The sequence below is a fragment of the Leguminivora glycinivorella genome, chromosome 22 (genome assembly GCF_023078275.1).
Source record: "Leguminivora glycinivorella isolate SPB_JAAS2020 chromosome 22, LegGlyc_1.1, whole genome shotgun sequence".
In the NCBI taxonomy this organism is placed as follows: Eukaryota; Metazoa; Arthropoda; class Insecta; order Lepidoptera; family Tortricidae; genus Leguminivora; species Leguminivora glycinivorella.
Window position 1 is genome coordinate 4,293,252 of NC_062992.1, and position 15,903 is coordinate 4,309,154.

At 44.6% G+C, this 15,903-nt stretch overlaps 1 protein-coding gene across 1 annotated transcript in view; it reads left to right on the forward strand.

Moving 5' to 3' along the window:
* LOC125237759 (dipeptidyl aminopeptidase-like protein 6) overlaps positions 1 to 15,411 on the forward strand; it is a 342,306-nt gene extending 326,895 nt beyond the window's left edge. The window contains exons 13-18 of the mRNA XM_048144933.1: positions 2,210 to 2,382; positions 2,929 to 3,071; positions 3,870 to 4,061; positions 4,967 to 5,124; positions 14,038 to 14,249; positions 15,264 to 15,411. Of these exons, the coding sequence (XP_048000890.1) occupies positions 2,210 to 2,382; positions 2,929 to 3,071; positions 3,870 to 4,061; positions 4,967 to 5,124; positions 14,038 to 14,249; positions 15,264 to 15,407 (1,022 nt within the window). The 3' untranslated portion in view covers positions 15,408 to 15,411. The remainder of the gene's footprint in view (positions 1 to 2,209; positions 2,383 to 2,928; positions 3,072 to 3,869; positions 4,062 to 4,966; positions 5,125 to 14,037; positions 14,250 to 15,263) is intronic.
* Positions 15,412 to 15,903: the final 492 nt, after the last annotated feature.

The following is a 15,903-nucleotide window of genomic DNA, read 5'->3' on the forward strand; positions in this document are numbered from 1 at the left end:
TGCAGGTCGTGGCCGGCAGGCCAGACAGCGCCGTGCTCGGCAGGTTTAGCGAGCTGCATGCTCCGGTGGTGCGTGTGGCTCGATAATCCGGTCGGCGAGGCTGAGTTACTTAGTTAAAGTTTTGTAATTAAATTTAGTCTAGTTTATAATACTAACACATTTAGTTTTAGTTATTTTTTAGTGTTTAAGTTCAAGTTTACATACTAACAAAGCTATGGACCAATGTTGTCTGAAAATAAACGCATTTTATTTATTTTTTTTATATATATTATAAGGTCGATCCTAATTTATTAGATGCAGATATTTTTACAGCTGATAGTACTCGGTCTCTGGAGTATATTAAACCGTGAAACATTATAGCTTTTACGATGTTTTTTTGGAGAAAACGGAAAAACAAATTTGCTACGTAAAAACACCCTGTTTATGTGATTATTAAATGAAAACTCATTGAACAGATTCTAGTACCTCTTTTACGTACCACTTAACTGTAACTGGCCACTTCAATGACATGTGCAGTTTTCCCGCCGAACCTTTACGACATTTACAACAAACAATTATGAAACAATTGTTGACATGACAGACAGTGTTATTGTGACATGTGATAATGCACATGATGATTTTTTTAGACGAAATTATAATTAATTTTTTTGTTAGGAAAATGAAATCAAAAAAGTTACATGAAAAGATTTCTTAATTTATATTTAAAGTTAATTATTTTAATGTAAAGTATCATGTGTTAAAATATCTGCAACTAATAAATTAGGACCTTATATAAATGTAATGTATCTGTACAACTAGTATAGATGGCAACACCATCTCTCTCGCTATATCGTAATCCTGCAAAGGATTCATAATTATAGGAGGTGCAAGCACAAATTGCTCGCCCTTAGAGTTGGTCAAAAAGGCGCCTAGCCTTATCAGAAATAACATACCTACACTAGAGAAACTTCGTCGGATACCACGGCGGGCGGGTGGTCTAGTGGTAATGACGTTAGCCGCGTAAGCTGAAGACCCGGGTTTGATTCCCGGCTCGGCCACCAGTGGGCCTTGTCGTTTTTTCTTTCGTGTATGATATCTATTTCAATTTATAATTTATATAATAGTAGTGTGACTACTTGAAAAAGAACAAATCAAAAAATATTCAATAATATAATTTGATTTGTTCCCTAGTCGTAATAAATGTTCTCCATCTCACGAAGATGGCAGTTAGTGAAATTTGACTACAAATTTTACTTAATAAATATTCCTCTTCTATATACATGGTCTTTGTTAAAAGTAAACAATACTGGTTTTAAATGGACTCCCGGGTAAAACCAACAAGAGTGTCGGAGCGTAATCCGCCGTAGAACAAGCAAGCGCTCCGTACAAATTAACATTTTGAGCTGGCTCTGACACCTTCTGATTTCACTTTCAGATCTTTTCTTTGGCTTCCAGTTACGTAGGTAGTTAGCAAACTTTACTTCGCACTCGTAGCAGCTTTTATAAGTTACGTACTCGTATATTCGAGAATTTAACTACAGCCTGTTGTTTTAACTATAACCTACTGCCCATATAGAAAAAAGTTTCTTAAAGTGTATAGTCACGGACATCTTTCACAATTTTAACAATTATATGGACACGTGTCAATTTTTTAGGAAAAGGAATCCACTTCTCATTAAAAGTAATATATTTATTACGATTTTTTTATGTATTAAATAAATGAGGAGTGGAATCCCTTGCCGGCGGCTGTATTTCCGAGCTCATATAACCCGGCAACCTTCAAATCAAGAGTGAACAGGGTGCGTAGCCGAATGGCACAAACGCTCACGAAACGAAACGCTAGTAGATGATATCTATCTCTATCGCTATTAGCGCGACAGAGCGAGACTACCTTTCGCGGCGTTTCGTTTTCGTTTCGCGCCGGAGAAATGCCAATCGGCTACGGGGCCTGGCATCTTCTGGGCGAGCTCACTCCATCGTAGGCCACGTCTTTGCCTTTGGCTAGTCTGTGGTCAAGAGTAAGCCCATTCATAATAAAAAAAAATATATTTGAAGGTTGCCGGGTCATATGAGCTCGGAAATATAGCCGCCGGCAAGGAATTCCACTTCTTGGCAGAAGAAGCAGAGCGCTTCTTTCGAATTCGCAGATTCGCTCCTTCCTTTCTATATCTGTGGTACTTACTGTGTTAACCATTATGACTTCTATTGCACAATATCCTATTGCCCCCAGAACACATCCAGCAGAACCTTCCGTGCCTATACCACGAGGCGCACTTCAGTCCGTCGTCGGCGTACTTCGTGCTTGAGTGCCTGGGCCCCGGTGTGCCTACCACGAGTCTGTACCGCACGCTGCTGCCTGAACCCAGGATGCTGGTGCATTTGGAGAACAATACTGCTGTCAAGGTGATCTGACACACCTTGCGATATCGAAATAATGCTCTATAAATAATTTTACTTGTTCTTCGTTTGTCGAAGCCATAGTTAGTAACAGCGCTTGTGCAACTAGTTAGCAACAGTGGTCAAACCCGATAAATCGAAATAATTTTCATTGAAATAAGAACATTGTGGAAATTGCATTATGTAGGTAACATTTAGCACCCAGTAGGTATCCCTGTAAGATGTTCCACACGAAGCAAAGTCCCAATTCCAATCAACCTTATAACGTCTATAGGCGGGTGCAAGTTTTGGATTCTAAATCGCATTCATTGTTTTTAGCCTAGGTGATATATTTTGCAGTTTTCTTTGTTATTGATAAGTATCATTGCTGACATCACCAGGATATGGCATAATAATTATGGCAAAATGAATAAAATAAAAGCTACGCTGTGAGTGAAAGAATTTGTTTAAGGTGCCTATTACCGTCTTCTAGTTTATACTGCTGTTTTTGCCTATCAACAGTTCCCTGATATATTAGTCTTAAAAACATTTAACCAAGTATTTGTTGTCCAGGAGCGGCTATCATCCATAGCCATCCCGACGCCGCGCACGTTCTCAGTCCAGCTGTCCAGCGGACACACGGCACGAGTGCGTCTGTTACTGCCGCCAGGGCTCCGCGAGGATGAGGTCACCAAGTACCCGCTCGTCATGAGAGTGTGAGTCAAATTAGACCCAGAGTGTACACTGCATTGCTTCGTACTGAGGAAGATGGGAAGGGCAGTACCAGCCCACATCCTACGACCAACTCGAGTGCGGACATGCTTTAGGCAAACGTAGCTATTAGTCATATTGTGTACACGGATGGATGGATGGTGGATGGCAATCGCTTTCCTAAAAACTAGTGCCTACGCCAAATCTTGGGATTAGTCACAGTGGACCTCAGGCTCCGATGAGCTGTGGCAAATGCCGGGATAACGCAAGGAGGATGATGATAATGTACAAGTGTGATGGTCGTTTCACACGGTCTAATCGGGCTGATGAAGCCGAGGTCAACTTTTACCCACCAGGTTTGAAAGTTGTTAATCAGCATTCTTACACTAACTAACATGATTGATATATCTTGCGACGAGTATACACAAGAGATAAATCAATCATGTTACTCTTGTGTATTCTACAACACTTGCAAGAGGAAAGAGGGTGCAATTCTTAACCCATCACTAGACGGGGGAAGATCATACCTTCTGAAAACTGATTTAAATTGATTTATGAGGACTGATGTTTACAAATCTGACCGACCGCGCAGAGCGATCCGCACGACCAATTTGTATGAAGTCGATCCGTCCGCTTTACTGTAAGACGCTCCCTGAACTTAATGCATATTATTCTGAGCTGAGCAAACAAAATGTAACACCTTGTACTACCTTTGGAAGCAATAAAGATTACTGATTAGTCTGGTGCCGATCGCTCGGCGCGGTCGGTTCGCGTGACACTAAAACCTTGTCATATTTGCACAGGCACGGAGCACCAGGCACGCAGCTGGTAACTGAGCGTTGGGCGTTGGACTGGGGCTCGCTGGCGGCGGGCGCGGGCGCGGTGCTGGCGGCGGTGGACGCGCGCGGTGCTGGCGGCCGCGGGCTGGGCGCGCACCACGCGCTGCACCGCCGGCTCGGGACCGTCGAGTTGCAGGACCAGCTGGAGGTGGCCGAGTAAGTAGTCACTTGTTTTCTGCTGGAGAATTCTCGAGGCAAGAAATCTTCGCAAGGAAAGGGATTTTTCCTTACTCTAGACAGTTCAGCAGCTCAGCGGTGTCCTGTGTGGATATTAATGATTGCTGGCGTGAGTGGCTGAGCTGAGTAAGTTACTAAGTAGTCAGGTGTTGTCTGATGTAAAATTGTCGAGGTAAGGAATCTGGTAAATTGTGTCCTTAAAGAGATGGGAAATGCTGCTAAGTATAGTGCGGAATCTCCCCGAAGGGTTGGTTTGAGCTGCAGGATCAGCTCGAGGTGGCCAATTAAGTATCTTATATCTGTGGGGCCCTTACAGACACCCTTCGACCCATAGGGATCTTTTGTGTGATCCTAAGAGCCTTCAGCTATGCAGGAGCTTTTCAACCATCTCCATATGTTTATGATGAGGCTCATAAGGGTAGCTCTCTAAAGTCCTTTGTTTCAAGGTAACCTTTTCCAAAGTTCTTCATTCTTTGGCCGAGTAAGAAACCAAGTGGTCCAAGTATATAGTCAGATGTTTTCTGTTCATCAATTCTTGATGCAAGAAATCTAGAAAAATGTGTCCTTGAAGAGAAGGGAAATACTGCTGAGCTGAGGAGTTGAGTGGAGTGCTGAATACTGTACCTGAGGATCGCTGGTACTCACCACCACTCACTAAGCACCACGCGCTCTACCACCGGCTCGGGAGTTTTGAGAATCAACGCAGTTATAGTCAGACATTGGATTGAGTGCACTGGCCTCACAAGTTTCACCGCTGAAATGAGTACACGGTTAAATCTCTGTTTATAAAACGAACACGTTTTTACAGACTTCAGACAAAAACATTTTGTTTTAGGCGACAAAGTTTTTGTTCTTACCGAGCTAATAAGTTTCCCATTGTCCAGGTATCTCCGCGACTCGCTGCACTTCATCGACTCACGTCGCGTGGCAGTTTGGGGGCGCTCGCACGGCGGGTTCTTGGCCGCACTGGCGCTAGCCAGCCCGCTGGACGTGTTCCACTGCGGCATTGCCATCACGCCCATCGTACGCTGGAGATACTACGGTAAGTGCTGGTACCTCGACTCGCGTCGCGGGGCGCTCGCACGGCGGGTTCTCAGCTGCGCTCACGCTGGAAAGCCCGCTGGACGTGTTCCACTGCGGCATTGCCATCACGCCCATCGTGCGCTGGATATACTACGGTAAGTGCTGGTACCTCGATTTGCGGCGCGGGAGGTGTGGGGGCCTCGCACGGCGGGTTCTTGGCAGCACGCGCTGGCCAGCCCGCTAGACGTGTTCCACTGCTACATAACTGTATTATAAAAGTTTTGTGCGTAGTATTATGTTATATACTATTCTCGAAATTAAATACATAGTATTCCCTTAGTCTTTTCATAAAAATTCTATTTGACGTATTACATTAATACCATCAGCTCGCCACCGCGAGTAAGTTCTATATTGTCTAGGCTTGTCTGAGTTTGTTAGTAATACATAAACCATTTCATAAAAAATATTTTGACGAAACATTACAATTTTGTGTTTCCATGTATTTGCCACATAATCAAAAAATATTTGAAAGAAATAATGTTAAGCACCTTACGTGCTAAGGAGTACTAAGGAGGTAGATGTTGTTGGTATGAAAATGAAAAATGAACCAATTTTACGTATGTACCTAAGTATTGATGGTTATTATTCCTTTTCCGAGTATATTATATTGAATTTGAAAATGTAACTTTTATAGCCGCTTAGTTCAACGTAAAACTGAAAACACACACACGCTCGTAACATTTAAATGACAGATGGCGACAATTTTTCGTTAAGCGATAACAAAGAAATGTCGCACTCACTAATGCCCCCAACCCAAGTGCTTTTTGTTCACGTGTGTACGTAAAGTAATGTATCCGTAAAACTGACGTATAGGTGGCGTGCCATTCTATTTGTTTTTCTTTCTAAATGTTGGCAAGTAAAATAAAAAAACATATAATATAGTACACTACGATACAAGTGTACAAAAAAGGAAGTTCGAAACGAGTGGCGATAAATCAAAACGCGACCGAAGGGAGTTTTAAATCGACACGAGTTACGAATTTCCTTTTCGCACGTGTATCGTAAGACGTTTTTCAGTACAGGACGGCCCCCCGAAGTTTCGACCAGACAAGAAATGAATCACTTCTCGCACTAGTGCGTAAAAAGACACCATCTGTACCTACTGAAAGTACTGAATAATTTAAGTTACTTGTAAGACTTCTTCTACTGTCCGTTTTAGCTATAACTTTTTTTTAAATAAAAGTAGTACTTACTTAATATTCATAGTATTTTATGCAACAGGCGTTTAAAGGAGGTCAAAAAAGACGAGTGGCGTGGGTAACAATTTGAGGCGAAGCCGAAAATTGTTATTAAGACGCCACGAGTATTTTTTTACTCGGTTAAACACCGTTGCATACAATACTTTTTCTACAACCATGCACTTAGTTTTTAATAGTTTTCTTGAATAACTTTCGTGAAATTCACACTGTTTCCTATATTTTGACGCAAAGGTTTTCACTGTCAGCTCAGCTGCCCAAAGCCTTCCCGCGCACGCGCGCCGTATCTTTATAAGGCGTTGCCGTGGTTACAGAGCCAAACTGAAAGTTTTTTCGATACTGCGCGCATGCGCGGAAAGCCGGCAGACGCTGGCTTTGGGGAGTAGACTTTTATGTAGGGTTTTAAAGATCTATGCACGACCCTGTAAATGACGAATAACAGTTCGGGAGTAAAAAAAAATATTAATCCTAAACGCTCCCATACATTTAGTATTAGTAAGACGACTTACAACCTCAAAGAATGTCGATGTCGTAAGAGATAAAACTGCTTGAGATTAATTATGTGGGCGTTCTGCCACAGATTTTATGTATTTTATTAATTTTAATGTTTTTATTGTTTTACATTTTACAGTTTTACTTTTTACAATTTTTATTCATCAATCAATTCAAATTAATTATTTATATCAAATCATTTTAATTTTATTTATTTACAATGAATTTAATTATGTCAAATGAATTTATTTTATATCCTAATTATTCAATTAACGATTATGTACATTAATTTTAATTGTTGATTAGCATTTAATGAATTTTACCCTTTTAACCTTTTATTCATTACTACGAAATAATTAATCTGAACTATGAATTATGGAAAATAAAATGTTAAAATGTCACATATTTTGTATGTTGAAGCGGACAAACAGATTCTTGTTATTAGTAGATAGTTTAGCGCGCGGAGCGACTGCACACAGCTGATAACGTCGCGGCGTGACCGGTTCCCGACCGGCCGCCCTGCGCCCGCGCATGTTCCCCCGCGCGCCGCGCTCACCAGTCTATCTGCCTCTCTGACGCACAGCGCACGCCACCGCGCTGCTCGGTCGCATTCCAATCGCATTCCTTTGTGCACTCGCTCGCGCTTTATACATTTAAGTGCTTTTGCTTTGCCTGTCTTGCATTTCTCCTTCTGTAATTGTAACTGTTCGCTTACGCATGTGTGTGCTCAAGAATAAAGCTACAAAACGTATCCTGCTTGTTTGCTTTCTACGCCTGGAGCTATACCTACTGCAAGTAAGTGGAACCCGTGGGAGATATCACTACGCATCCCACATTGGTGACTCCTCGCTAAACACTTCAGCATGACAGACGGCAAAGGCACTGAGCAAGATAAAGACAAAGAAGTACCGTTACAAAATGGCGCCGAGCCGTTAACGGCTGAGTCATTTCGGGTTGGTGTCAAGATTCCCCCGTTTTATCCTGAAAAACCGGCGCTATGGTTTGCGCAGTTGGAAGGACAATTTCGGTTGTCTCGTGTTACAACGGACGAGACCAAATTTTATTACGCCATGGCACAACTTGAGCCTCAATATGCGGCGGAGGTAGAGGACATCATTACGTCACCACCGGAGGAGAACAAATTTAAAAAGCTCAAGACGGAGCTCATTAAACGACTTTCTGCGTCGCGTGAGAGGAAGGTCCAGCAGGTCCTCAACCTGGAAGAGCTGGGAGACAGGAAGCCTTCACAGTTTCTTCGGCATCTTCAGAACTTGGCGGGACCTGGGCTACCTGAGGACTTTCTTCGTTCCATCTGGGTTAATCGGCTACCACAACGGACGCAAGATATTGTCGCGTCACAGTTAAAATCATCCCTGGAGGACTTGGCAGAGCTCGCCGATCGCCTTCACGACGTTGTCGCGCCCGCCCCACAGGTGGCAGCAGCGTCGCTACCCTCCACGTCATCGGATCCCCTGATGCTGCAGATCGCGGAACTGAGCAGGCGGATGCAGGCGCTGGATGCCAAAGTAGGTCGAATGTCCCGGCCTAGGGAGAGGTCATCGAGTCACACCAGGCAGCGTTCAGCGTCCAAGAGGTCCAACTCCAGCTATCGGAAGTTCCCTACCTGCTGGTACCATCACAAGTTCGGAGAGCAGGCTAAAAGGTGCATCAAGCCTTGTGATTACCAGTCGGGAAACGCATCGGGCAGTCGGTGATGGCGGCGAGCGGCTGCCCTAGCAAAGGTCGCTTATTCGTCGTGGACTCCAGGTCGAAGGTCACATTCCTCGTGGACACAGGTAGTGATTTGTGTGTTTTTCCGCGTAATAAATTAAATGAACGCAGACAGCCGACAAACTATGATTTGTGCGCCGCTAACGGCACAGTGATAAACACGTACGGTTTCGTGCATCTAGTGCTTAATATAGGCTTGCGCCGTGACTTTGTCTGGCGATTTATTGTAGCGGATGTAACAAAGGCGATAATAGGTGTTGATTTTTTAATACATTATAATCTTCTTGTAAATTGCAGGGAACGTCGACTCATAGATGGAAATACACTACTTTCGGCCGCGGGTTTGCCTGCCCGACCGTCTGACGACATTGCCTCAATCAAAGTTGTAACTGGTGAGTCTGTTTACCACACTATACTACAGGAATACCCTGACATTACTCGCCCATCTGGCATACACCGCACAATAAAGCATAACACACTTCACCATATCAGAACTACACCTGGACCCCCTGTTTTCAGTTCACCTCGTAGGTTGGCTCCTGACAAATTAAAGATCGCCAAGGAGGAGTTTTCTTCTATGCTCGCTAGTGGCATAGCCAGACCCTCCGAGTCCCCTTGGGCTTCTCCCTTGCATTTGGCCCCTAAAAAGGACAATGGTTGGAGACCCTGTGGCGATTATAGGATGCTCAACGCGCGAACAGTACCTGATAGGTATCCTATTCGCCATATCCAGGATTTCGCGCAGAGTATCACAGGCTGTCGCGTGTTTTCAACCATTGACCTTGTTAAGGCATATAATCAGATCCCCGTTAACCCTGACGACATCCCGAAGACCGCCATTACCACGCCGTTCGGTCTTTTCGAATTTCCGTACATGTCGTTCGGACTTCGAAATGCCGGGCAGACGTTCCAGCGCTTCGTGGATGAAATGTTGCGGGGACTTGACTTTTGTTATAGCTACCTGGACGACTTCTTAGTCTTCTCAAAGGACGAGAAGACCCATGAAGACCATCTTCGTCAGCTGTTCGTCCGTTTGCGGGAGTATGGCATGGTGGTGAATACTGCCAAGTGCGTCTTCGGAGCCTCAGAGGAAACATTCTTAGGTTACCGCATCTCTGCCGAAGGCACAAGGCCTCTCCCGTCCAAGGTCGACGCAATCAAGGACTTTCCGCCACCCAAGAACGTGCGGGAGCTCAGGCGTTTTCTGGGTATGTTGAACTTTTATCGCAGGTTCATACCCAATGCTGCTCAGAACCAGGCTCCTCTGAACGCTCTGTTGGCGGGTTCGGTGAAGGTTTCGCACCCGGTTCACTTCACGTCGGCGGAGCAGGACGCATTTGATCGCTGTAAGCAGGACTTGAGTCAGGCTGCTCTTTTGGCACATCCGGATGCCCAGGCGAAGCTCAGCATCGTCACGGATGCATCAGACGTGGCCATGGGGGCAGTGTTGCAGCAGTTCAACGAGGAGAGGGGCTGGGAGCCGCTGGCTTTCTTCTCGCGCAAGCTGAGTCCTGCCCAGCAGAAATACTCGCCGTACGATCGCGAACTACTTGCGATTTATGAGGCGATTAAGTATTTCCGGCACATGGTCGAAGCCCGTGACTTCACCATCTACACTGACCACAAGCCGTTATGCTTTGCGTTTCATTCTCGCAAGGAGAATTGCTCGCCCAGGCAATTCCGTCACCTGGATTTCATATCGCAGTTCAGCACAGACATCAGGCACATCTCGGGTAAGGACAATGTCGTAGCTGACACTCTCTCTAGGATCGAGGAGATCACGCAGCCCGTGGACTTGAGCAAGCTGGCTGCAGCTCAACGCAACGATCCGGAGTTGGAGCAGCTACTCAAGGAAGACACCTCGTTGCGCCTGACTAAAGTCCAAGTGCCTGGGTCTGATGCTGAGCTGTACTGCGATGAGAGCTCCTCAACTGCCAGACCTTACGTTCCAGCAGAGTTGAGGCGTCAGGTCTTTGAGAGCCTGCATTCCTTTAGCCATCCAGGGGCGAACGCGTCTGTGAAGCTCGTGGCAGACAGGTACGTCTGGCCTGGGGTGAGAAGAGACTGTCGCGAATGGACCCGGAACTGTCTGGCTTGCCAGCGTTCGAAGGTCACTCGGCATGTCTCCGCACCACTGTCATCGTTTGACATCCCTAAGGGCAGGTTCTTGAATATCCACATTGACCTAATTGGGCCACTTCCACTTTGCCAAGGTTTTAGGTACTGCCTCACTGCCATTGACCGTTTTACGAGATGGCCTGAGGCAATCCCAATACAGGACATGTCTGCCGATACCGTCGCACACGCTCTGCTGCATGGCTGGATAGCTCGCTTCGGGTGCCCGGTGGATATTGTCACCGACAGAGGGCGTCAGTTCGAGTCTGCGCTCTTCAAGAAGCTGTCCGAGCTGGCAGGGTTTGTGCATAAGCGTACCACCGCTTATCACCCAGCGTGCAATGGGATGGTGGAGCGTATGCACCGCCATTTGAAATCTGCCATCACGTGTCACGCCACCTCCACCTGGGTTGAGTCACTCCCGTTGGTGTTGTTGGGCATGAGGAACGTGTTTAAAGAGGATCTCCAAGCAACTTCTGCGGAGCTGGTCTACGGTCAGCCCTTGCGTATGCCTGGTGAATTCTTCAACCCAGGTGCTGATCCATTACCAGATGTGACGGACTACTTGTCTCGGCTTCGCACGTTCGCAAGGAACCTGCGCCCGACACCAGCTTCCCGTCATGTAGGTCAGCGTCGTACGTTTGTTTTCAATGACCTGGCAACGTCTTCGCATGTGTTCCTGAGGGACGATACTCTCTGCAAGTCGCTAAAACCAGCGTACACGGGACCCTATGAGGTTCTGAAGAGAGAACCGAAGGTGTATACCTTACTCATTAATGGTAAGTCTGTGACGGTATCTGTAGACCGGATAAAGCCAGCCTACATACTTCACGACACACACACCACTCACACTACACATAAAACACAGAACAACTTACATAAAACAACCACCACCAGTTCAGCTTTGAATGAGGAAGATGTCGTCAAGCGTACGCGTTCAGGTCGTGTAGTACGTTTCCCTGACTATTATCGCCCTTAGCAGGTCTCTGGAGGGGGGTGATGTGGGCGTTCTGCCACAGATTTTATGTATTTTATTAATTTTAATGTTTTTATTGTTTTACATTTTACAGTTTTACTTTTTACAATTTTTATTCATCAATCAATTCAAATTAATTATTTATATCAAATCATTTTAATTTTATTTATTTACAATGAATTTAATTATGTCAAATGAATTTATTTTATATCCTAATTATTCAATTAACGATTATGTACATTAATTTTAATTGTTGATTAGCATTTAATGAATTTTACCCTTTTAACCTTTTATTCATTACTACGAAATAATTAATCTGAACTATGAATTATGGAAAATAAAATGTTAAAATGTCACATATTTTGTATGTTGAAGCGGACAAACAGATTCTTGTTATTAGTAGATAGTTTAGCGCGCGGAGCGACTGCACACAGCTGATAACGTCGCGGCGTGACCGGTTCCCGACCGGCCGCCCTGCGCCCGCGCATGTTCCCCGCGCGCCGCGCTCACCAGTCTATCTGCCTCTCTGACGCACAGCGCACGCCACCGCGCTGCTCGGTCGCATTCCAATCGCATTCCTTTGTGCACTCGCTCGCGCTTTATACATTTAAGTGCTTTTGCTTTGCCTGTCTTGCATTTCTCCTTCTGTAATTGTAACTGTTCGCTTACGCATGTGTGTGCTCAAGAATAAAGCTACAAAACGTATCCTGCTTGTTTGCTTTCTACGCCTGGAGCTATACCTACTGCAAGTAAGTGGAACCCGTGGGAGATATCACTACGCATCCCACAATTATTTACCCGAATACACTTTAATAAAGTAATACGCATTTTCGATACAAATTGGAAGTATTCCTCTGATATCTGTTATATTTATAGGTACTTAACGATTGCACCCTGTATGAAAAACATTGCTATTTTACTTACATATATACAAAGCTCTTAGTGGTATAATTCAAAAGGAGATTAATTCCAAACGGGTATTTCTGGGATGTTTCACAACTTTAACACAGGATATTAGAATGACAAGCAAAATTAACGTTCATTATAGACCGCGAGCAAGGCGGAAATTTCGTTAGTCATCGCCTCCCGGGCGAAATCTCGTATACTTAGTGGTTTACGGTTATGATTGATGAACCCTTTAGTTGACGAATGGCAGCCACCGATACACTTAATAAATTCAGTCATTGCCTCCCGTTTGATACTTGGTTAGATTAGATGCTTTTATGAACACAAATAATAGGCGAGACGATTAAAAAAACGAATTAGTCCGTCAGTTACATTATCAAAGAATTTTAGACACGTACTTTTTCTTTTTTCTCGTAAATGAAAAATGACGACGGTACAATTTTTATTTAGAAGTGACGTCACTAGCCCCCACTCCGAAACTTTGATGCTCTATATCTTTGTATTTTTTTATTAATTAGAAAAAGCGAAAAATATGTGTTCAGTATTTTTGGACGATCTAACTGACGGACTAAACAGATTGCCTTTTTTTTTATGTAGTCGTCATCCCTATTGTCAACCTGTTATATCGAGGTGAAATACTGTGAGCTGGTTGCATGAATATGTGTTATATACGCGCCTTATCATTTTATATTCGCAAAAGTGCAAGCAATTTTAGAGACACCTATTGGAATGATAAATGCAAATTTTCATGATTTTTAATATCGGTGTCATTATAAGGTTATGAAGGTCTTTCCATCGCGACAAATTGTGATTTAAAATATCATCTGACAGGTACCTTTAAAATGGTAGGCGAATAATATGACTAAATTTAATTACGTCGTTCAGTGGCTGCCATTCCTCAACATACGAACAAAGTGGCAGCTGACGCCAACAAACATTAATTATACATTACTTTTAACCACTTTACAAGTTTTCGTCTAGAAGGTGTTTAGTCATGAAAATCTGCTCCTGGCTCGCGGTCTATTGTTACGAACAAGCTTAGAATTTATTTAAATGACTTATAAAGTATTAAAGAGAACAGTTTTTGGCTTCTCACAGAAAATGTTTGGTCCGTGACAGGGTTTCAGCTTAGATAGTTAGTAACAGTTGGTACCAGTATTGAATATCCATACCATACTTCCATACTAATATTATAAAATGGGAAAGTGTGTGTCTGTTTGTTTTATCAGTCTCTCACGGCAAAACGGAGCGACGAATTGACGTGATTTTTTTTAAGTGGAGATAGTTGAAGGAATGGAGAGTGACATAGGCTACTTTTTGTCTCTTTCTAACCCCCACTTACCTAAAATGGGGGTGGACATTAGTATGTAGCACTCCGCAATCTTCGAATTTACGCAAACGAAGCCGCGGACTACAGCTAGTAATATATAATAACATTTTTTTTTCATGCTCACAGCATCTGCATACGCGGAGCGTTACATGGGCTTCCCAAACGCGACGGGCAACTACCGTGGCTACGCCGACGCTGACGTCACCAAGCAAGCCGCGGCTCTGCATGACAAGATGCTGTTATTGGTCCACGGGACTGCTGATGATAATGTCCATGTGCAGCAGACTATGGCCCTGGCGAGGTCGCTGGCTGACCAGGGCAGCATGTTTAGACAACAGGTGAGACTTACAGGATAAGATACCATAGCATAGCATTCTCAGGCAGCAGGTGAGATATATAGGACAAGATGCTGTTGTTGGTCGACGTGACTAATGAATGATGATAACGTCCATGTTTAGCAGACTATGGCCCTGGCGAGGTCGCTGACTGACCAGGGCAGCATGTTTAGACAACAGGTGAGACTTACAGGACAAGATACATAGCATAGCATTCTCAGGCAGCAGGTGAGATATAATATATAGGACAAGATGCTGTTTTTGGTCCACATGACTGCTGATGATAAAATCCATGTTCAGCAGACTATGGCCCTGGCGAGGTCGCTGGCTGACCAAGGCAGCATGTTTAGACAACAGGTAAAATCTAGACCTGAACGACTAATTACCACGTTACGTTCATGACACTATGACAGACCAGACAGTGGCGCTGATCAGGGCACCATGTTTAGACAGCAGGTGAGAGTCTCATAGGACTAAGTCCTGCTGCTGGTTCATGGAATTGCTGACGATATTGTCCATGTAGACTATGACCCTGGCGAGATCATTAGGGCATTTAGACAACATGTGCCGTAGCCGAATGGCATTTCTGCGACGCGAAACGAAAACGAAACGCTGCGAAAGGTAGTCTGGCCTTGTCACGCCAATACGCAAGAGCGATAGAGATAGATATCTACGAGCGTTTCATTTTGTGAGCGTTTCGTGAGCGTTTGTGCCATTCGGCTACGGCTACAGGTGAAACTTACAGGACAAGATACTGGACAATTTATGTTTCTAGATATAACTTTATTTTTCGATTAGTTTTTACGTTTATTCAGAGCCAGATTAAAGTTTCAATTAAAACCAATAGCTGGACTACCAAGCAATACTTACTTTGTGTGTTCCAGTTTAGTTCAAAATTAATCGCAATTCTTGTAACTAAATACGAGTACATGTGTCATGTATCATCACATACGTGCACCTGTCTTCTCGTTTATGATTTGTTCAGTTTGTTCTCAAAAGTGTACTTTTTCCAAACAGATCTACCCAGACGAGGGCCATAGCCTGTCCGGCGTGAAGCGGCACCTTTACCGCACGATGTCAGCGTTCCTCGACGATTGCTTCCGCAAGCAAGTCCCGCCGGAGACCAAGGCGGGGTTGCGGAACGGGGGCAACCTCGACTGAGACACGTGGCGGGACGAAGAGTTGTACTCGCGGTGAGTCATGTGTGCGACCTTTAAGCCTGGATGCACTGTTTGAAGTTTCTTGTAGTGCCGGAAATTTTGACAGACTTATGGCGGTGCAGTTTGTCCTAGTCACGGTGAGCTCTGTGTTCTACGTCCTTTAGGCTACATTTAGTAGACTGTTTCCGCAAGCAAGTCCCGCTGGAGACCAAGACGGGGTTGCGGAACGGGGGCAACCTCGACTGAGACACGTGGCGGGACGAAGAGTTGTACTCGCGGTGAGTCATGTGTGCGACCTTTAAGCCTGGATGCACTGTTTGAAGTTTCTTGCAGAGTGCCGGAAATTTTGACAGACTTATGGCGGTGCAGTTTGTCCTACTCACAGTGAGCTCTGTGTTCTACGTCCTTTAGGCTACATTTAGTAGACTGCTTCCGCAAGCAAGTCCCGCTGGAGACCAAGGCGGGGTTGCGGAACGGGGGCAACCTCGACTGAGACA